This window comes from Sphaeramia orbicularis, chromosome 9 (genome assembly GCF_902148855.1).
Source record: "Sphaeramia orbicularis chromosome 9, fSphaOr1.1, whole genome shotgun sequence".
Lineage (NCBI taxonomy): Eukaryota > Metazoa > Chordata > Actinopteri > Kurtiformes > Apogonidae > Sphaeramia > Sphaeramia orbicularis.
The window spans coordinates 33,831,323-33,853,708 of NC_043965.1; the positions used below are offsets into that span (position 1 = coordinate 33,831,323).

The following is a 22,386-nucleotide window of genomic DNA, read 5'->3' on the forward strand; positions in this document are numbered from 1 at the left end:
TGACTCCAGCTATAGACATCAATAACAGGTTTATCATGCTGATGAGACAGCATTAAGCAAAGCTTAATGGGACATTCAGACAGTGATAAAGCACACAGACAGCTGTTGAGAACCGGATGCACTGGGCTTGTTAATGTGTTGATAAGCTGAGGGAGTGAAGCATTGTGTTACTATGTAAGGAACAGTAAGTGTATCATCTCATGTTTATGAGATGCAAAATGGAAATGTGTGTTTAAGAGGTTATACATTGGGGATGTGTAAGGGTTTAGGGAGAGCGGAGGGGAGGGGAGGGGAGGAGAGGAGAGGAGAGGAGAGGAGAGGAGAGGAGAGGAGAGGAGAGGAGAGGAGAGGAGAGGAGAGGAGAGGAGAGGAGAGGAGAGGAGAGGAGAGGAGAGGAGAGGAGAGGAGACTTCTGTTATCTGTGTAACTAACATGTGTAACTACGCAAATTCATTAAAGCTGCAATAATTAAAAGGAGCAGTATTCCAGGGATTCCCCTATCAGAATCCCCTTGTTCTGGTTTCACGGCTGTGAAGATCAGTGAACCAAATATCAGCATATAGCATTAGTTCAGACAGTGCACCCACGTCACACTCAGATGATCCGCATCAACTACTTGCAATATGCTCAGCTGACTTCATTGTTATGCGACTGATTATATCCAGTCATATTCATGGAGATTTTCAGCACAACATTTGAAGCTTACACTCTTTATTCCACCCTCTTGCTCTTGCATCCCTGGTGCATCTTCCACAGCCCCAACCTCTACCTTATATGGCATTTTATGCTGTCAATGTACCAACAATTTTATGATCACATATAAAATGTGTTTATTATCAGGATTAGCTCTCAACAGAATCCTCATCACTCCTTGGATTCATGAGAGCTCCTATAAACAGCAGAGCCTTTTCCACCAACTGTGACTGTATCACCATTTCCTATAAAAGGACATGATGTATATCTGACTGCAAAAAGAGAAAACCAGCAAATGAATTCTGATCCGAAGTCCAACATTATAAACCATGTAAGTACAAATCTACAATACAATGTAATGTTTCTGAGACACTCCAGACAAGCTCATGTTCATTTTTCTGATACATTTTGACACTTGAGACAAGAACAGTTAACTTGAAGGAAACCTTTGACAGCTGACAACAAAGCTAACTCTGACACCTGAAGAAGAGGAGAAATGCAACTATGCACAGCTGTCTTTTCAATCAATATTTACCTATTCCCTCATCCTCAGCTGATCTAAGCAAGTGACTATCTAAATGAAAGAGTGCAGGACCAGGTAAAAAAAAAAAAACAATTTAATAATCCATGACTTTTCTCTTGACTGTCTTGGCTCCACTGATGCATGTGTGAGGATGTCAAAGTGGAAATAAGTCAGAAAGTGTTTATTTTTTCAGGAAGTATTGATTATATACCATAGTAACGCTCAATGCACTTAGGTGGGCTGTAAAACTGCCACAGGAAAATGCTGAAAAGCTGCCTTCAAGAACTTTCTTATTTTTTTCTTCTTTTTTTTTTTCGGACTGTTGAATATCAGTACCCAACCAGAAACTGTAACATAAATCTTTAATACATGATATGAAACCAAACCCTACATGAAAACAGGATTTATCACAAATAAATAGCTACATATAAGGGAAAGGCTTTTCACACCTCCTGACAGACCATTTTTCACTGACATGGAGTAAACCAGATAGTGTCTAGAATAACAATAAAAAAAATATGTCTCTTGTCAAGTTAGCATAAATCTCTGCTGGTCTTCTCTGACAGCAAACCTAGACATACGTAGCTACACTGCAATGTGATCCATTTGATCTCTGTCTGAATGATGTTAATAAAAGATATGATGCTGTGAATGACCGTGAAAGCCATCAATGGAATGATCAGAGTGAGGTGTAATCATTTAATTCACATCCAGTTTTCACATGTCAGCTTCCCATGTTGCATCATTTCAACTTGAAAAGGGGCCCTATTGGAGCAACAAACCGACAACTGGTGGAAAAAGCCATGAGAACCACCTTGTTCTTTTGTTCGTTTGTATTTTTTCTTTTCCTCTTAAGTATAGTGAGATTAAGTTTAAAGGCAGATTTGCTTCAGATGTGGCTGTGGCAGTAATTCACACACATAGCCTCTAAATTAACATCATTATCAGGGATGTCACAGAGACCTCCAGAGGGATAACTGTACTGCTTAAAGATGGTAGAAGCTCTCATCTCCAATCAAACGGGAACATTATGCTTTGCAAAATGAGAACAGAGCCTGAAATTAAATTGAGCTACACTGGTAATCCCTATGATCTTCATATGTTCAATACCACCACACTGAGCATACCCTTAAAGCAGAGCAATAGTGAGTCACAAGTTACACGTGATGTCGTTTGATCTATGTCAACCTTGATGACTATAGCTCTGGAAATAGCCCTTAATGTCATCAAGCTGTGCTCACTCAGAAATGTATTTTTCTAATTTAACTTGTGTAATCTACTGGACTTCCCAGAAGGGAGACTAAAACTATTTTCAGAGAAATGCCATAATCCATATTAAATCTGTTTTCCTCCAATTTTTCTGCAGCATTTGTTGGAGAGAGAATTAATGCTGTTAGTGGACTTCCCATGTACTGAATTCTTACTGACTAATTCATTTTATCATCATAAAATCACTGACAAAACTCACACACTTACTTGAGAGTGAAGTTGGTGAGTTGAGCAGAGCTGGCCATGAGTATGTAGAAGGTGGCGATGTCAGTCTTCTTCAGTGGTTTGGAGGATGTCCGTATAACAATGGCATTGCCAAGCTTCAGCCGAGAAAGTGTTGCCATTCCTTTGGGCACCTGCAGGAGACGAACGCTGCCAATCCTCTGCATGGGGGTGACAGGAACATACTCAGCCTGCTGCTGTGAGCTGCCCCATCGACTGCCATCCACGGAATTACACTTCCCATTAACTTTAGGCTGAGCCTGGTAGTACAGCTCCACGGGGTTCCCAGCAGATGGGTCCTGCCTCTCCCTGCTCGTGCCCTCTGACCCCGGAGCAAACCAACCTAGTGCAGGTGCTAGCTCAGCCATGCAGGTCCCCCTCTCACCTCCCATGGCACAGGAGCCCCTAACCTCCTGGGTTTGCCAGAAAGCAAACACTGTCACACATGGTAACTCATCCAGCGTGCCCTCCCCTCTGCCCCAGTCTCTCCCAGCCACATAGAAGAGTACCCGTACTTTAGGCTTGGAGGAGAACACCCTGGGGGTCAGCACAAAGGCCTGGATTTTCCAGTTAAAGGTAAAGACCTCCGGAGCGTTGAAGAGTTGCACAGATTGGACCAGATCTGGAGGCACAAGCTGCTCTGTGTACATAGTGCCATAGCTGGCGCTGACAGCTGGCTGGCGGCTGGCTCTTAAGATAACAAAGGGCTGCGTGTGACTCTGTGTGCTGGAGTTCCTCATGAAGTCCTGCCCAGCCTCTTTTAGGAAAAGGTAGTCGGCATCACGGACCTCATAGCTGATTGGCAAGGAGACTGGAAAAGGCACTAGGTTCTTACTGTCTGCCAGCTCTTTACTGCTTATGTCTGTAAGATAGAAATAGAGAATTACAGCTGGGTTATTAGAAGACCCCATTCTGAAATGAAAACTGAACTATGGAGTCCTGAAAAGTAAAATAATGTACACTTCAGCACTAATAAACTGATCAACTGAATGGAGCATCAAAAGAATTACACATTATAGCCACTGAGCCAAACCTTAATGTATAATATAGTAAGAAAAGTTATAGCGTTACAAATAGATGTTACATTGCTGCATTTTTTATTAAAAAAAAAATAATAATGGCTGTAATTTTTATTCCTGCATTTCAGTCCATAGCCTCAGGGTTAGCTGTCACATGGATGATCTGCTTTTCTCTATATGATGGAAAGGTGGGATCTGATACATCTGGCACAAGGTTGAAATCAACCATCAAAAAGTGGGATTACAATGGCTTTTCAGATTGTCAGCAGGGTGTGTATATCTGATAAATCCTACAGCAGAAAAACAAGAATACTGGACCAGTGTCATGCAATGTGACCTAAATGTAACCTAAATAACTTGTGATAAACTGTATGTTATTAACAAAGGTGAGTATTGTCACCTCTGTATAGTACATTTATCACAAGAATAACAGGCTGAATACTTAGCATACAGTGCATAAAATGGTCTTTCTGTATAATACCAAAGTAAATAAGACAAACCATTAGTATAAATAGTTCTGATCTGGTTTAAAAGCTTCTGTGTTTGCCTCAGTGGAAATGAGCTGAAGCAGAGGTCAAATGGCAATCGTGCGTCCTGATTAAACATCCATTTTGATAGAATTATAGCAGCTGACCTGGCTGTGCACTGTTTATCTGAGGACTAATTGCCCTACTTGGTGAATTAAGAACAAGAAACACTGGTTTACTCTGCAGATTATGACAAAATGGATGACAGTGCATTCAGTACAGTAGTGAAAAACAGCTTTAGCAGGAAGTCAAATAAACAAGTCATCGTCACGTTGAAAAGTATACTGAAACTGACAGGAGCGTCTTTCTGAAGAGATTAGATCTAGATTGTCACATGGACGAGATCAAACATATGGAAATTGTATTTGTCAGGTTCTAACAAAAGATACCAGAGGAAGTGTACGGCCTGTCACTGAATTCTTAATTATTATTTAGCCCATGAGAAGTTCTTGGGTTGCTTCTATGTGAAAATCAGTCGTCATGTCCCCCATGGTTGCTGGCATGTGGCGGGCCCGTCGATCACGGTGTCTCCTGCTTTTCATCACGTCTCATCCACCCCAGCAAAAAGCCTGTCATGATGGTCTGACAGTTCACACAGCAATGACTATACTGTATGTGTCACAATTATGTCAACCCACCAGCCCCACTGAGGAAGACAACAAGATTTCTTTTTTTTCACTCTCTCTCTCTCTCTCTTGCAGACGTAGACATGAGTGTCAGTCATGTTCACTGAGTGGGCGACAGACATTATTGAGGCAGAGACTGTATCTGGGAATGGGGCAGCCCTGGCTTAGCCTACCAAGGGCCACAGTGACAGATGTGCTGTTTAATACCAGAGCTGGCAACAACTCCGGCTGGGGTGATTCTAAACTGGCACACTGTCTCAATAAGGGAGAATGCACCGCCAATGTAGTGAATTTTATCACATACAAGCTCATCCTTTTGAAGAAATGTCTGACGGGTTTTCTGTTTAATTATTTCAGTCACACCTTTCTTTTTTTTTTTTGTATTAAAAGTCAAAAGAGACAGTTTACATGAAGCGTATAAACAGAATAGTTGAGGATATGGCAGCATGATTTCCAGGCCATCCAGCGCTATAAGGAGAATTTTCTATTGTCAACAAATTCAGATATCTACCAAGCAAAGTAAAAAAAAAAAAAAACTTCTTTCATCTTCTCATCATGATGAAAATCTTGCCCTCAACTGATAAACCTGAGAGCAAATCCGCCGCACCAGCTGTTCTAGCCTCTAAAATAACTCATTTTCAAGACCCTGAGCTTCTCTTCCTCCTTGGCTCAGTCAGAAAGCATCAGTGTTTCCATGCAGATGCTACTACAGCCTCTAAAAGCCTCATCTCCAAAACTGCCTTCACGCAGATGGAACATACAGTGTAGTTGTATATTTCTTTCTTTCTTTTTTTTTTTTTTTTTTTTTTAAGTATATATAGGTAGTTTTGTTTTCTGTGACTGAAAAGACTCCAATTTGTACTCAGGTTTAAAAACATATGATCTTACAAAAAATGTGTCCCTTAATGTCTATTTCCAAATAAAATGATCCTTGTATGAAATTAGATTTAGCAGGATTTTTTTTTTTTTTTTTTTGCATGAAAGCACAAAATAAGCTAAGGATTTTTTTCCTTTTTTCTAAATGCAGCTTATCGTGTGTCCTATATCCCACTGTGTTTTAGTTATTCCACTTATGTGAAGTAAGTACAATCCAATTTGAAGTTAACTATCATCCTTTAAAGATGAAAAGGAAAAAAAATAGCATACCGTGAAAAGTATAATAATCTGAGATTTGTCACTATAAAGTTTACTCAGGGCTTAAAGATTTACATTTTCACTTCATTACTAATGTAATATTTCCTACAACTCGTTTTAATATATAAAAATATGGATATGTCTAATGAGCTACATTTTACCCTCAAGTTTGTCTTGAGGGTCTATATCAAAGTTTTTTCATAAATGACTCCTCTTACTTCTGTGTGCTTGTCTTTTAGCATTTCTTCCCAAAAAGTAATCAATCTTTGTATTATTCTATTAAAAAGCACAAAGCCTCAGCAACCGTTGTGGAATTCTAATGTGCATTAATGACTTTTACCATATGTGCAAAACAGCTTGCAGAACTGAACTGACTCCCAACAGCATCACAGCCGACAACAATAAGTGTGTGCATTTTAATCAGTTATTGAGAGACTTCAAAACTGTAAAAAGAAAACAATGGGATTTAGTTTTCAGTCAGTGGCTCTGAACCAAATCTACTGTAAGTGTGATCATTTTGGGTCACACATCAAACAACAAAATAATTTTAAATAGTTTAAAATAAGAATATTTTGGCAGGAACACAGGAACACTTGGCAATCATCTGTGGATATAAACAGCAGGAGAGGAAAGGCAAATTGTTCATTAAATAAACGACAATATTTGCCAAGACTTGGAGTGTCTTTGTGCACTGTATGAAATTATCAAAGGGCATCCAGCAAGCAGGGATTGAAAACAGTCTTGAGGATGTATTGCATGTTGGAGGCATATGCAGTTCTACAATACCCTGTGTACTACAAGTTCCTAATTGGTGTATTATACAGTTATAATACTCCCAACAGAGTTAAAAGTCACAGATTCCTTAGCTGACAATACATTTTACTCAGTTTACATGGCCAGTAGTTTCAGACAAAACCAAAAACACTGACTCATGATCTAAGATAAAGGTAATTTCATTGATTTGTTGTTGTGACAATTAATTATGTGATGATAAAAGTGCTTCCTTATGTTCAAACTCTGACCCCATCACCCTCTTACCAGCTCAAATCCTCCAGTCAAATTTTACTTGACAGCATTATAACCCCATCTTAAATGCTTTAGGAATTGCTGTATACAAACATACAAAGACGATGCACTTATCATATGGCGTGCAATGCTCCAAGGGACTGGGGACAGAGGCAGAATGGTGAGAGGGTGGGGGAGTTAAGGAGAGAGAGGGAGACGGAGACAGGATGGGGAGAGATTGAGAGAGGCTTAAGCTTGTGCAGTGATTGGTAGGGATTGTTATGTCCAATGCGACTCTTAAAGCTGCTTTAAAAAATCTGTTTTATCAAAATTTCTCCATTTTTGTCATCTTTTATCCATATAAATCAGCCAACCAGCCTGTGCATTCCCTAGATATAGTCATCTTTGAGGAAGTTACTGGCTTTACAGCAAATGCCTCTGTGATGTGTTCTCTCCTAATGAAAGTTGTGAAGTTAGATTGTCTGCTTCTTGTTTGTATTACTTCATGGTAGTGTGTGCAAAAATGGGGTACCCTAGTTTTTATATGAGACATCTATAAAAGAAAGCAATACTTTCCAGAGGGAAGCAAAGTACTAAGCATTAAGGCATGGCTCAAGTGATAATATAAACCCATCAAGTATTTTACTCCTCACTGATTTCATTCTAAATGTTTAATATCCTACTCACTGCTCTGACACCTCTTGCTGCAAGTAAAACACATATGCGCATGTTAGGCTCACTCAAATGCTCTATCACTGTAACCTAAGACGTAGGTTTGTGGTCAAATGAGGACATTTATCTATTATTCAGACTTCTCCAGAATGATGTTTTAGTGCTGCTGTCATAGTATCGCAAAGAGGCCCACCTCACCTTAACCCTTTCATGCATAGTGGTCACTACAGTGGACAGTTCTTCTCCAGCTGTTCTCTTGTATATTCATGGGTTTAGTTGTTTTAGTTCCATATCAGCCAACACAGTGGACGCTTATGCATCATCTCGTAAACTGCAATTCATACCATTATTGTAACTTTGCTTTTCTTGATTGGTTCTTGAGTGGAAATCAATTGTTAATTGTTATTTTTTGCATATTATCTCCATGAAGTGAGAAATAACTAGTATTAGAATATGTTAAAATGTGAGAAAACATCAGATTAGCTGCATTAAACATGGTTTCATTTCACTGTTTTCATATCATTTTATGATATTGGGTTTTAAATACATGTTTCTTTGCTTCAAGAATAAAATTCATGGTGTAGCTGAGTGGACATTTTTGTACATCTATGTAAAAAAACCTCAATCTCATTGTTTTTTTCATGTCTAAGGAGGAATAAAAACAGTAAAAAAAAAAATAAAAAAAAAACCTCAACTAAGGTTCTCATAATTCATGCATGAAAGGGTTAATATATGCACAACACAAACATCAGTTCCAAAACTAATTTATGAGCAATTTCTATCAAATAACCTACAATGGTGACATTAGTTTTTTTATTCAATCGATACATTTCACGAGGCTTGAGGTTAATCCATTGCACTTTTACTGAAGCTGGTTCTCACCACTGACTGGGAAATTCCATTAAATACTTACGAAGACGCAACCAATCACACCAAAGCCACTTACCTTGTGTGAGCACCGCTGTGATTGTTGCCAACACTATCTGTAAGATCCTGCAGCTCTGATAATAAAGGCTCATTTTGGCACCCGACGAAGCTCGCTGTTCCAGACAAGTTCCCAGTGTCTGTGGTTTGGTTTTCGCTTCAGCAGGCTATGGAGCGGATCGTTTCATCCATTTCTGCGGTTTAACGCACTTAACATAATCACACCTGTCAGAGTGTAAGTTGTACTGTAGTCCGCGCTGCAGGTAACAAAAACAGTGCGTCGAAAATGCGCTCATCGGCAGGTCCTTGGTTGTGCGTAAAAGTTGTGCGTAACGGGATGCCTCTCCTGGAGACTTGGTGAACCGGTGAGAAAATGTGGAAATCTTAAACTGCGGCTATGATGAGCGTTCCGTTTCGATCGATATAACCTTTTAAATGAAGTATCTCAATAATGATCTCATCCAGATTGAGTCGTTCTTCCCAGTCTGTCGCCGCGTCTGGGGCTCTGCAGTGTTAAACGGTTGTTAGCAGATCACTGACTGTCTTGTGAGCAATCCTTAGGGCACTAAACTCATCATCTGTCACTGTTCATCCGCTCAGGAAGCTACGTCCAGGACGCAGCTGGTAGGATTAACCCTGCGTTGGTGTGTGATTGTAATGACAGAATAAATGAACAAATATACGGTAGTTTTTACTCAGGTTTCATCACATAATCTGTTAATGTGGGACTTCATTGTATATTGACCCAGAATGTTTACACAGTAATTCCTACACTCTACAAACATGGAGGAGGATAAATAGTCCAAGTAGAGCAAAAGCTGGGAGCATGGATGAAATGGGAGTTATTTTATTTCCTTAAAATATAAGGACAATGATTTTAACCCTTTCATGCATGAATTATGAGAACCTGAGTTGAGGTTTTTTGGTTTTTTGGTTTTGTTTTTGTTTTTTGACTGTTTTTATTCCTCCTTAGACATGAAAAAAACAATGAGATTGAGGTTGTTGTTGTTGTTTTTTTTTTTTACATAGATGTATAAAAATGTCCACTCAGCTACACCATGAATTTTATTCTTGAAGCAAAGAAACATGTATTTAAAACCCAATATCATAAAGTGATATGAAAACAGTGAAATGAAACCATGTTTAATGCAGCTAATCTGACGTTTTCTCACATTTTAACATATTCTAATACTAATTATGTTTCATTTCATGGAGGTAATATGCAAAAAATAACAATTAACAATTGATTTCCACTCAAGAACCAATCAAGAACAGTAAAGTTACAATAATGGTATGAATTGCAGTTTATGAGATGATGCATAAGCGTCCACTGTGTTGGCTGATATGGAACTAAAACAACTAAACCCATGAATATACAAGAGAGCAGCTGGAGAATAACTGTCCACTGTAGTGACCACTATGCATGAAAGGGTTAAATATGACCACAGCAATATTTAACTGTGTGTGTGTGTGTGTGTGTGTGTGTGTGTGTGTTTTTAGCCCAAATGTGGTTGTTTGAATGATTATTCTTTAACGAATTAGGTCGTTGTCTGTCAGTTTTTAATCATCAGAGCATCATTCGCCTCCTTATTTTTATCTGATAAAAATATTCTGGGATATTTGTTATGGGTAAATGGCTGTACCTCCAAATCTTTCAGAAAAAAAGTTATTTCTCTGAATTACCATAATTCCACACCGCATAATTCACCACATTCCCAGTCTTGCTAAAAATAAATAAATAAAAAAATGAGACCATTCGTCTTCCTCTAAAATTATGGGTAATTCTCTGCAGAGGGAGTCAGAATATTGCCATCTCTTGAGACTTTCACCGTGAGTGTGCATGAACTTTAATAATCACATCCAACCAGGCAAATTAGGCTAATTGGGGTTTGATTGCGTCACACATACCTCATTATTACTATTCATTCAAAATTTACAACTTGAATAAAGAGACATTTTCCTCTTGAATATATCAAAACCTGAAACCTGCACTTTTTTTCCATTCGCCAATCAAACCAATACATCAAGCTTAACGTCAGTGTATTCATATCCTTAGGACATGTAACTGTTTAAGCGCATTAGGTGGATAGTTAGTGCCCTCTGATGGTTAGGGGAAGTTCATATGTCAGTAATGCAAAGGTGAAGCACTATTACTTCTTAGTTGCATCAGAAATGATCAAGTTTTAATTTCTGAGCTCATTTTTTAACAGGAACCTGATAAGGGTGCCATTTAAATTCATGCATGTATCCAGGTAGTGCACTATATTTCTATGTATAGATGCTAAGGGAAAATAATCCCAACACTTTTGCAATGCTCCCTGCTTGTGCATGCACTGTGGACGTGGACATATTTCAGGAGGATGCAAGAACCTTATCCCATTCCTTAAAACAAAACAAAAAAAAAAAGTGCCATCAAATGGTAGAACACTGTGTATATACCCAACTGAATTCTTTCACTCTGACAAAAGTTACTCTTGTTAACACTTGTAGGGGTAAATGTAATGGATTTTATTGACTAATAAAGAGGATTAAGCAACATATCAACTCGTGACCAAAACCTCACAGCATCTGGAGAGAGAAAGAAGTTGCCACAAGCTACTGCTGTGAGCTTATTTGAGCTCCTCCCTACCACTGCAGCATTGTGATAAGCAGCAACAGCAGCAAAAGCATCTCTGTATTGGGGTTGCTCCAGTACACTGTAGTGCTGCCGTGGGATAATTTAGATCCTCTTCCACTTACCTGCTTCCAGAGAAACACCCACTATGCTGTGTATAAAGGATGAGGAAAATTTTCCCTCAAAAAACTTTCGCTGAAGTTATTGTTGTAGTCTGTGTTTCTACAATTCAAAGCATAATTCATGAAGTGTGAGTTGGAAAATGAATAGGGATTGCAGCCCACAAATACTTGTCATACATGCATACAAGCAACCTCCAGCAGACACGCAGCTAAAAATAAACATTACTTCATTTTTTATCTGCTGCTATGTAAATTAGACAGTTTTGACTTGAAGAATTGATAGCTGAAAGCATGAGTAATCTCTCTACGGATTCTTCATTAAAACAGGGGAGACATGCTCTTGAAAAGAAATGGCCTTTTTAGTCACCTGACGGAGCACATAAGCAGAATCACTTTTCAGAAGTGTCAGACATTTACCCATCATTTAACATGACATCAGGGAAAAAATGCACATTTATGACATTCCTTCATGACTCCACATGAGAAGCATCCAGAATAGCATAGAAACATATGGTAAAAGCTGTCAAGAATATGTTATAAACACTTAAAGGACAGAGAAACAACACAGGCCTCCGGATATGCAAGTTAGGACCCTGACATAGATGAATGTCACAGCAGAGATGTGCTACAGCCGGAGAGTGGCCATAAAGTAGTGATAGATGTGAGTGCCACAAGGAAGGGAATGTGTTTTCAATGTACATCATCCTTCTGTTTGACAGATAGAGGTAGCTTCTGCTGAGGTGCATTTAACCACACAGGAGGCTCTAATGTTCTCATTTTCATTGCAAACGAAGAAAGTGAGTGCACTAAAATTTACATATCTTAATAATAACTTGTTACTGAACGTTGAAGGTTGAATATGAATTGCATTTAAGTATGCATGTGTGTGAATTAAATTGCAGGCATTTAAACTCCTTGAGAAGCAACATAATGTTTAAGAAAATGTGTAATGCTTTTTTATATGATTTTGTAAAATTTATGACTGTACTTTTCAGTAAATAGCAGCTGGTTCCTAACTTTCTAATATCCCATCATATGCGCGATTACATCAAGTTTCATAAGATCTGATTGGAGAACTTTATCATTATCTAGTATTTTAAGTGTGATAGTATCAGACTCTGTTCTGGTCCGACCTTAAAAATTGGTTGCAACACTTTTGGCTTTAACTCACTTTGAAAGTTGTGTTTGCAACAAGCTGATGATATTTGACAAAGCTGACACTTATTCTGAGTTAACAAGTGTTAACATATCTCAGGGGGATGAATCAACACCTCTGCAAATACAGCTTCATATTTAAAGCTGCTGAAGGTGTTTAATTAACTCACTTTGTATGCTCATTATTTTGTCTTTTTTTGCTGTTGTCCCTATTCAAGTCCATTTTAGAGCTGTATGAAACAGCCAGCATGCTCTTAGCAGCAATGTTTATATTCACTGCACACACTACACTTGACATCATACTAAATCCAAAGAAGATCTTTGTTTTGTCCTAAAACAGCCTTGGTTTTTCATGGCATCAATTCCACAAGATGTTGCTCACCACAGTTGTAAAAAGTGGTTATATGAATTACGTGAGCTCTGTCGGTTCAGACCACTCTGCTCATTTTCTTCTGAACTCACACACAAAAAGGTACTTTTGTTTGCTGCACTGTTGCTCACTCTAGATGTATTTTTGGGTTGTTTTTCCACATTTTTCTCAGCAGATACTACAGACTGCTGTGCGTAATAACACTGAGAGATCTCAAACTAAACCTTGGTTCAATCACGCTGCTGTCAGAGATCACTTTCTCCCCCTTAAAAATATCTGACATGAACTCTCTAATCAAAGCTTCAGGCCTGTATCTGTATGAGGATGTGTATTTGTACTGCTGATAGGGTAAGAGCTCAATGAGTCTATGGGAGAACTGTGTGATGAGCTGTTGTTTATGAGAGACTGTGTGCATTTTGTTTGACCCAGCAAACAGGAACAAACCACACACAAAAAGAAAAACACTACAAGAAAAAAATTATAATTTCCCTACTGAAGCCACACATCAAACAGGGTCTTCCTACACCCATGCCAGTCTCCATATAAAATTACAGCTGAGTGAAACTCCCGCTTACAGAACGCTCTACTTTCTCACCCAATAAACTTCAAACAGTGTATATTGTTCAAACCTACAATATATAATACAGTTTCTACATACAGATCTAAGGCATGTGTCTCTCTTACACCCGACTGCAGATAAAACAGCAATGGAAACATCTTTGATATGCTGGAAGCTTTTTCCTAATGACAGAGACAATGGAGTCTCTGTCCTTAATAGGAGGGAGGTGACTGGAGGCTTTTTCATATTACATGCTGTACAACAGCCACTGCACTCCCACACAACCTGCTCACCAAACATTAATAGCAAGTCTGTAAAACTTGAAAGGTGCATAGCAGAGACCTGAGCAAACACAAGCTCAGAGGGCTCAAATACACCCAGGAGCCTGATCTCTCTTTATTCCCCACGGTCCTAGAGGTATAGAGGTTAGCTCTGTGCCCACAGATAGCTGCAAACATTTTGTAAGTCTGACTACACAGGTGATTCAGAAGAACAGAATGAACTCAGGCAGTGACAGAGGCACAAATAAACATGAAAGTCTTGCCAAGCATCTTCACAAGCAAGAGTTGAAATGGTATTGCTTACAATTGCAAGTTACTTTGAATCGTATACCAATAGCTGTTTTCCCCCCAAATTCTTGTGCTGAGAAATGTCTGTCTGCAGCTTCTTAATCCAGCCCAAACTGGGCCATGAGAGACAGCTCTCCATGTTTGGGTTTGAATACCCCGAGGCGGCAGACGAAGAGTTTGTTCAGCCTAATCTCTGCTGTGTGATGTGTGACTTCTTCCCCTGCTGTCGTACTCGTGTAATCTGCTGTTTGTGCTGCTTTAAGTCCGGGAATAGTGAGAGGTTGAAGCAGGAGACTACATGATGGGAACTGTCATCTCTGTCCCATCGATGGGTGCTGCCAGTATCCTGCTAATCCCCAGAGTAATCCCACCACCACAACAGAGAAATCAGACACACCCAGGCAGGCAGGACAGGAGTCTGCAGCCCCCCACACAGCCAATACTTCCTGTAGCACACACACCCACACACTGTTGACACAGTGACAGCCACTTTACATGAAAGCTGGCTCTCACGCTTGGTTGACAATTGAATTGATGTTTACATGTCTCAGCAAATAACAAAATTGAATGAAGCAACTGGGATTCTTTGCATGTTGAATAGAATGCCAGTTCTTGTGTTAAAAATGAAGTAAGTATCCAATCTGGGACATGTGTGTGTTTGAGATTTGTTGCATATGTTGCCTATTTTGTCTTGAATTCTTTACACAAAACAAGACCTCATATAAATATCCCCCCAAAAAATCTTTAAACCTCTAAAAGCCTTTTGATCAAAGAAGTTAGCAATGCTTTTATATTATTGAATGAATAATGCCAATGTGGAGGATTCTGAAAATCATTCAGCCAAAGCAGAAAAAAAGTCTTCCAAGCCACCTTTATGTGCCTCTTCACATCTGTCCACAAATGCAAAATATGGAATGTGACATGAACCAGATGTTATGTTACTGTGTAAAAAACGATCTTTCCTCCACAATACAAACAATTCTTCCTCCTCGTATTTTCATTTTGCTTAATGAGGAAGCTTTGATATTTCTGAGAGACAAATAATTCTAACTGGAGGCTGCTGTCTGACAATTATCCAAAAAATAGTTTAACAGTCATGACATAAAGCAATTATAAAATCTTGATCTAAAGATTTGTTTCCTTTTAATGCTAAAATAAAAGAGCTCAGGCAATTATCAAACAGTTACTTTGTCTCCTACAAAGAAAATGTGTTGGATGTTCATATTTTATTAATATTCTCATAAATTCCAAGTTTATTTGGACAGGAAGCAAGATCACTCATGTAGTATTGAGCTTAAATTAAGCATTGTTGCCTCATAGAAGACTTATTATCATTCCCTCAATTATCGAATTCATATATCTTTTATTTCCTCACTTTGGGATCATGTCTTAAAATAACCTCCCTCCATCTGTACTTTTGCTGAAACTGTGTAGAGGTTAAATGTTGAAGAGGAAAACAGAGAGCTGAGTTTGTGTTTTACATGGAGGCATCACTGGCTCTATGACAGCTATAGTGGATTAAATCTCTACTACAATACAGTTTTGGTGACAGCTCTGGAGGTCAGACAAGGAGACTAGACAGACTATTATTTCAGTTGCTGGCAAGCTGAGAGGCCTTGACCCAAATTTAATCTGCTTGCAAAAAGGACATGTACGTACTCAGTATGAACAGACTGGTGGCTGCACACCTTAACAGCGAGCGAGAACTGAAATATATGACAAAGTGATGTCTACTCATGTCTTCAAGCAAACTAAAGGGCAAGGATGGCAGGTTAAGTGCAAGGACAGTTAAGTACAATGCGGGCAGGCAGCAGAGATATTAATCCACTTTCAGAGCGGCCCATAAATGTTACCTAAAGGACCTATGAGGCTGATGAGGTTGATGGAAGGGTCAGTGTGAGTGAATTGCAACACCCCATTGGTTGAACATTAAGGTCATGAGCTGGACCTTGGTAGAATCAGATTGTCAAGGATGAGAGGTGCCAGGGGCAACGTTCAATAAAACATGAGAGCAATCTTCGCACCAGGAGTAAAAGTGCTTAGCAGTTCAACTCCAGGCAGCCCAAACAGATTTCCCCTGTGAGCCAAAAGCACTGCAGCTGCTCATTCACCACGGCTGGCAATCCAAACTGCCATCAAATCGACAGCCGTCGCCAGAAATAGTGCTGGAAATTGGTCAAACTATCACACAGTATCTGACCTCTGACAAAGCTTATCTTGCACAAGAAAGCGTATGGAGCTGAAATGATAGTGTCTGTCTGCTGCAGCTTCTCTTTCTGCCTCATTAGTTACTGATATTGGATAGGTTATCTCAGCTTACAGCACATTTTTAAGGTTGTAGCCAGCTCACCTTATCCTAAAAATTCTGTGGAAAGGTTACATTTATGTGAGAATATCACACCTCAAACTCTTTTTGAATATCATGATTAAATATGTGTCGGGTGCTCCCATGTAAGTCTCCTGTGCAGCACTGAAGGTGTGTCAATGATGGCTACATCCTGAGTTTGTGCCATTGCTGAAGACTGCCTGCTTCAGGGCATGAAATGAGGAGACAGATGATAAGCTTCTCCCTCACGCTCTGGGGAACACAGTCAGCCATGATGGAATGAATCATGACGAGTTGGCATTCCAGAGACAGATTAGTATGTATACACCAACACCACAGGATGCATTCACAACCACAATATGGACAACCTCTGATCTCACTTTGGACATGGTCACTGCATTCATCGAGTTCTGAATGCAGGAGATTCCTAAAAAGTACATTTTAGCCCTTGTTATGTATTCTGTGCATGTAACTGATGCAAATTGTTGTCTCATATAATTTACTGGGTGTTATTCCTTGATTAAAGCTTACAAATCTACAAGTGTGTCTGTACAATTTCAGGGTAAATTTCAGTTTGTGAACCATAAAAGCAAAGTTAAGTAGTGCAGCCTGTAAACAACAACTTTCAAGTCTTCCCCTTCAGCATTCTTAAAGACACTTGCGAGACCAGAGGGGCGGCACATCTTAAGCCCAGTTTCTTTTTCACTGATAGAGTGCCAAGTCCCAGGAATTACCTGGTGAACTGCACCCGGGTCCAGAAGATTAAGAGGAATATTCACCTCCAAAAGTCAATTTTTTTTCCATCTCCAGAGGGAGGTTTAGGAAAAGGCCAATGAGTAGATGTCAGAGCTCAACTTTAATTTATGTATATTTCTTTCATGCAAGCGCACAACAGCATGACATGCAGGCTGAGCAGTTAGTCAGCCATGTTATTAGATTTTTTTTTTCTCACTGAGGGTGATGGTGGTGCACACATGAGGAGTTTTAGGGCTGGCAGCCTGTCAATCTAACTGTAGATGGACATGTATGACATTGTATGTAATCATGTTATGTCATACAAATAATCAGGTCAAATGTGCAAATGTTTAAATATTCAATCAGGGAATAGGACAGCAGTGCAGTTGTGCTGCCATCTAGTGCTTCAAAGCTCCACCTCGCTGCTTGTTATGCTAGCAGTGGGATGTAAAATGAATTCAGTTCTGGGCTGCATTCATTTTCTTTTCATTTATCTCCTGTGAAGCGTGTGTGTATGTGCATCCCCAGGGATTGCGTTTTACGACACATATTTTATTCCGAGCATCTTAGAGTGCCAGGACTGCACGTCTCAAGTAAGGGTAATCCCAGAGGGAATCAAAGCCATAGTCCTGGCAGTGTTATTGCCTTGCTCCAGCCATTTAACTTCACACTGTGTCACTGTGTCCATGGTTTTTTGACTGTGCTTTGCCCGATGCTGATGTTATGACTTTTTTCACCCAAATGACTGAGAAAACATACCTTCTCACTTACTTGACTGTGTGTCTGCCTCCACTACTGTCTACAGGAGATATAGTACCCGTTGCAACTGTTTCCAATAATTTTTAAGGACTATTTGCACTAACAGAGACAGTTCATAAATATATGTGGGCTGGTATTTTCAATGCTGCAAGCCTCATGCATCACCTCCATTGCATTTGTAGGCAATTCATTAAAAACCTGGTGCCAGTGCAACCATAATGAGCAGATACAGGCAAGATAACAGTGGGTGCAAGTCTTTTTTTTTTTTTTTTTATCATTATCTCCATGTAAATAGGGATGTGTTTCTATAACTAAACAATTATATGATAAAGCATCCAAACGAGCTAGGGTAATTAACATGATCTTCTTTATTTTAATTTACACGCTGGAGTTAAAGAAGCTTAACTAGTTCTTTGTCAAACCTACAGTGAAAAATTCTTTTGTCACTTCAGGTGATACAGATGTCACCTGGAGTTTTGTTATTGCTCTGCTGTCCTCCACAGCCTGCTGTTGTACTGTGGCTCTACCCTGTGATTGACTGTGTATGCAGCAGGATGAGCCACACCAGGACAGAGCCACTTATCACTCCAGGAGCAATGGATGACCCGAGAACAGAGATGCAGCCCGGGCCTCACACTGTGTCATCTGTCAGCCGGCCGCGTAGGTGAACCGGAGGATGAGAGGAGATGAGCAGAACCGAGATTTAAGGTCGGCCCTCCTCACATTATTTCCCCTTGCACCATTTCTCATGTTGTGAAACTTCCTGGAGCTAAGAGAAGCCAGAACAGACTTTGCAAGCAGGGAATGATGAAGGGATGGCTGAAGGATGAGGGAGGGCATGCTGCACCATTGGGAGCACACTGTTGTGGTTGTATTTCTAATGAGAATAAGACTCTGAATCACAGTATTCATCAAGTACAATGAGTGTCAGGGAATTTGTCTTGTCAGCAGTGATGCAAGGATGTATCGACAATTCTGCACCAGTGCCAGCAAAGACAGATCTCTGTACATCTATTTCCATTCAGACAGTGTAAGTTAAGGTTGTACTACAAAACTTACACTTTAACCTTTTCTGCCCTGTTTTAGAAAGACATTAACTGTGTATTTGAGCCAGTGAATACTTACCTAAATCCTACTCACATTAAAGAGTCTGTGATAAATTAAAAAGGCCAATTCTTGTATTTGATTAAAGATATGTTAACTTGATAACTGACCTGGAGAAAACAAGCTTTTTTGTGTAATTGTGTGCATGTTCATTTCAGTCAACCATTCAATCTGTGAGGCGGCGAGCCACCCAGGACAGATGCATCTTCCCATCTGGAGGGAAAGCAGAAGGAGGCACGATGCATTCACTGGAGCTGACAGGTACCTACCTCTGATTCAATGTGATTTATTTCCACACAGATCTTGGACGTGGCCAGTGCATCGGCAGGTCAATTTGGTTTGGGGAAGAAGAAGAGTTGCCTGATTGATAGAGTGGGGGCCAGGCATGTTCTCTACGCTCAGCTTCCCCTCCATCAAGGACCCTGCTAAGGCCGATTAATCCTGTGTACACAAACCTCTGGCAGAGGTTTTGTGTGTTTGTTTAAGCTACCATCTCTGACCTAAGACTGCCTCCTCCTGGAAGCAAGCTGTCATCTGTCTCATTCTGGCATAGATACACATTTACATTTTCAGTCTCAAATTCTGTAATTATTTCTGTAAAATAAAGCCAACACATAATTTAGATTCCACTGCACCTGCATGCATTAAAATACACAGGTGTTACCACTAGATGGCAATGTCAGCTAATAAATACATTTCTTAGTTGAGGGATTCATTCATTATCTGAACCCGCTTTATCCTCACTAAAGTAAAGTAAAGTAAATTTTATTTATAGAGCACTTTTCACAGACAAAGTCACAAAGTGCTTTATCAATTCAAATCAGAATCAAATTAAGTTTACAGAGACCCAACAGAATCCTTCAGGGGCAAACACTTGTGATTGGTGACAGTGGCGAGGAAAAACTTCCCTTCAACGGGCAGAAACCCCGAGCAGACCCAGACTCCCGAAGGACGGCCGTCCGCCCTGACCAGTTGGGGTTAAAGAGAGAGAGAGAGAGTAAAGGAGGAGAAAAGAGAGAGCGATAGAGATATAGAGAGACGGGGGGGGGGGGGGGGTGACACATGGAGTACGTTATGATGAATACATAGAGTGTAATCAGTCTGTGGTGGTCCTGGGTCAGGTGGGAGACTAAAAAGCCTTTTTGAACAGGAGGGTTTTGAGGTGTTTCTTAAAGCTCTCTACAGAGTCCATGGACCGTAGGTGTAGAGGCAGGTCATTCCATAGACGTGGTGCCACAGCTTTAAAAGACCTGTCACCGCGTGTGCTAAAACAGGTCCGTGGAACCATCAGCAGGTACTGTCCTGAAGACCTCAAGCTACGAGTCGAGCTGTAGGGCTGGATCAGGGAAGCAATGTATGCAGGGGCCTGGCCATGTAGGGCCCGGAAAGTTAGCACAAGAATTTTGAAATGAAGACGATATAGAACAGGGAGCCAGTGGAGAGATTTAAGGATGGGAGTGATGTGGGTTCTCCTGTTTGTGCGGGTCAGGAGCCTGGCAGCAGAGTTCTGGACAAACTGTAGACGGGCCAGCTCCTTCTTGTTTAAGCATGTAAACAGGCTGTTGCAGTAGTCTAAGCGAGAAGATACGAAAGCGTGAACGATCATCTCGAGCTCATTTGTGGACACCATAGATCTGAGTTTGGAGATGTTGCGTAGGTGGAAGAAACAGTTTTTGACTAGGTGTTTGGAGTAGAATTCTAAAGACATGTCCTGGTCAAAGATGACACCCAGATTCCTCAGTTTTGTCTTTACCGAGGAACTCAGGTCTCCAAGGTGATGTTTGATCCCTGGGATTGCACTATCCGGGGCAATGATGAGGGTCTCAGTTTTGCTGGAGTTCAGCTGGAGGCTGTTATCATTTAGCCACTGCTTCAGCTCTGACAAGCAGTTGATTAAGGAACTCAGTTTGTGGGGCTCAGAGGAGTTAAAGGAGCAGTATATCTGGATGTCATCCGCGAATAGATGATAGGAGACATCACTGTACTGTCGGATAATGTGGCCAAGTGGGAGGACATAGAGTAAGAATAGGACTGGTCCCAGGACAGAGCCTTGGGGCACACCACACAGTAGATCCGCTGAGTCAGATTGGAAGTTGTTTATTGACACAGTGAAGCTTCTGCCGGTCAGGTAACAGGAGAACCAGTCTAGCACATGACCTGACATCCCTACCAGGTCCCTCAGTCTCTCAATCATTATGGTATGGTCCACTGTGTCAAAGGCCGAGGAGAGATCTAGCAGGACCAAGACCGTGGATTTCCCGGAGTCAGCCGCCATCAGGATGTCACTAGACACTTTTAATAGTGCGGTTTCTGTTGAGTGGCGTTGTCTAAACCCAGACTGAAAAGTGTCATAGATCTGGTGTGTCTCCAGAAAAGCTGTAAGTTGTTTAGACACTGCTTTTTCAAGGATTTTGGCCAATAGGGGGAGCTTTGAAATGGGCCTGTAGCTTTTGAAGTCTGTGGGGTCCAGTGTGGTTTTCTTTAGTTTAGGTTCTATGATGGCCTGTTTGAAGGAGCTGGGAAACAAACCAGTTGTGAGCGACAGGTTAAAAAACTTTGTGACCCATGGTCCAATAGTGTCAAAGACACCGACACTAGGGTCACGGGGGTCACTGGAGCCTATCCCAGCTACTTATGGGTGAAGGCGGGGAACACCCTGGACATGTTGCCAGTTCATCGCAGGGCTGACATATAGAGACAAACAATGACTTTCATATTCACACCTTTAGCCAATTTAGATTAACCGAATAACCTACCAGAGAACATGCAAACTCCACACAGAAAGGTCCCACCCCTATTGACTGGTGCTGGAATCGAACCCACTGAACCACCATGTCACCCCAGCTCAGGGACGTCAAACCTATTTCTTCCAGAGGCCACATTCAGCCCAATTTGATCTCAAGTGGACCGAACCAGTAAAGTAAGTAAAGTCATAACCTATAAATAATGACCGCTTTTTCTCTTTTAGTGCAATAAAAAACATTAAATTACGAAATACTTACATTTACAAACTATCCTCTCACAAAAAAAATGTGCAAATAACCTGAAAAAAATGAAATTTTGTAAGAAAAATAAGTGAAATTTTAACAATATTAATGCCTCTCATTAGCATTTGTACATCTGCATTACAAACAATTTTACACAAACATTTGGTAACGGGTATAATATTGCTGAAAAAATTGGAGTTTGGAGCTAAAATATGCACAATTTCTCATTCAATTTCTCATTTTCCAAGGTCATTGTTCTTCTAGGTTCAACTGGACTAGTTTTCCTTCAAAGAAACTATCAAGAACTGTAAAGAAAAATGGAGTTGTTATTATTTATAGGTTATTATGCTATTATTTTAATTTAGATCATATTGGTCTGAATGTGGCTTCTGAACTAAAATGAGTTCGCAACCCTTGATTTTTTATATTTTCAGTGTAATTTTTGCACTTCACAAATTCATCCCACGGGCTG

At 40.2% G+C, this 22,386-nt stretch overlaps 1 protein-coding gene across 1 annotated transcript in view; it reads right to left on the minus strand.

Annotated features, from left to right (window-relative positions):
• The window catches only part of LOC115425126 (transmembrane protein 132D), a 31,794-nt gene extending 22,607 nt beyond the window's left edge, over window positions 1-9,187 (minus strand). Inside the window, exons 1-2 of the mRNA XM_030142483.1 lie at window positions 8,637-9,187; window positions 2,693-3,569 (exon numbers count right to left, since the gene is read on the minus strand). Of these exons, the coding sequence (XP_029998343.1) occupies window positions 2,693-3,569; window positions 8,637-8,709 (950 nt within the window). The 5' untranslated portion in view covers window positions 8,710-9,187. The remainder of the gene's footprint in view (window positions 1-2,692; window positions 3,570-8,636) is intronic.
• Window positions 9,188-22,386: the final 13,199 nt, after the last annotated feature.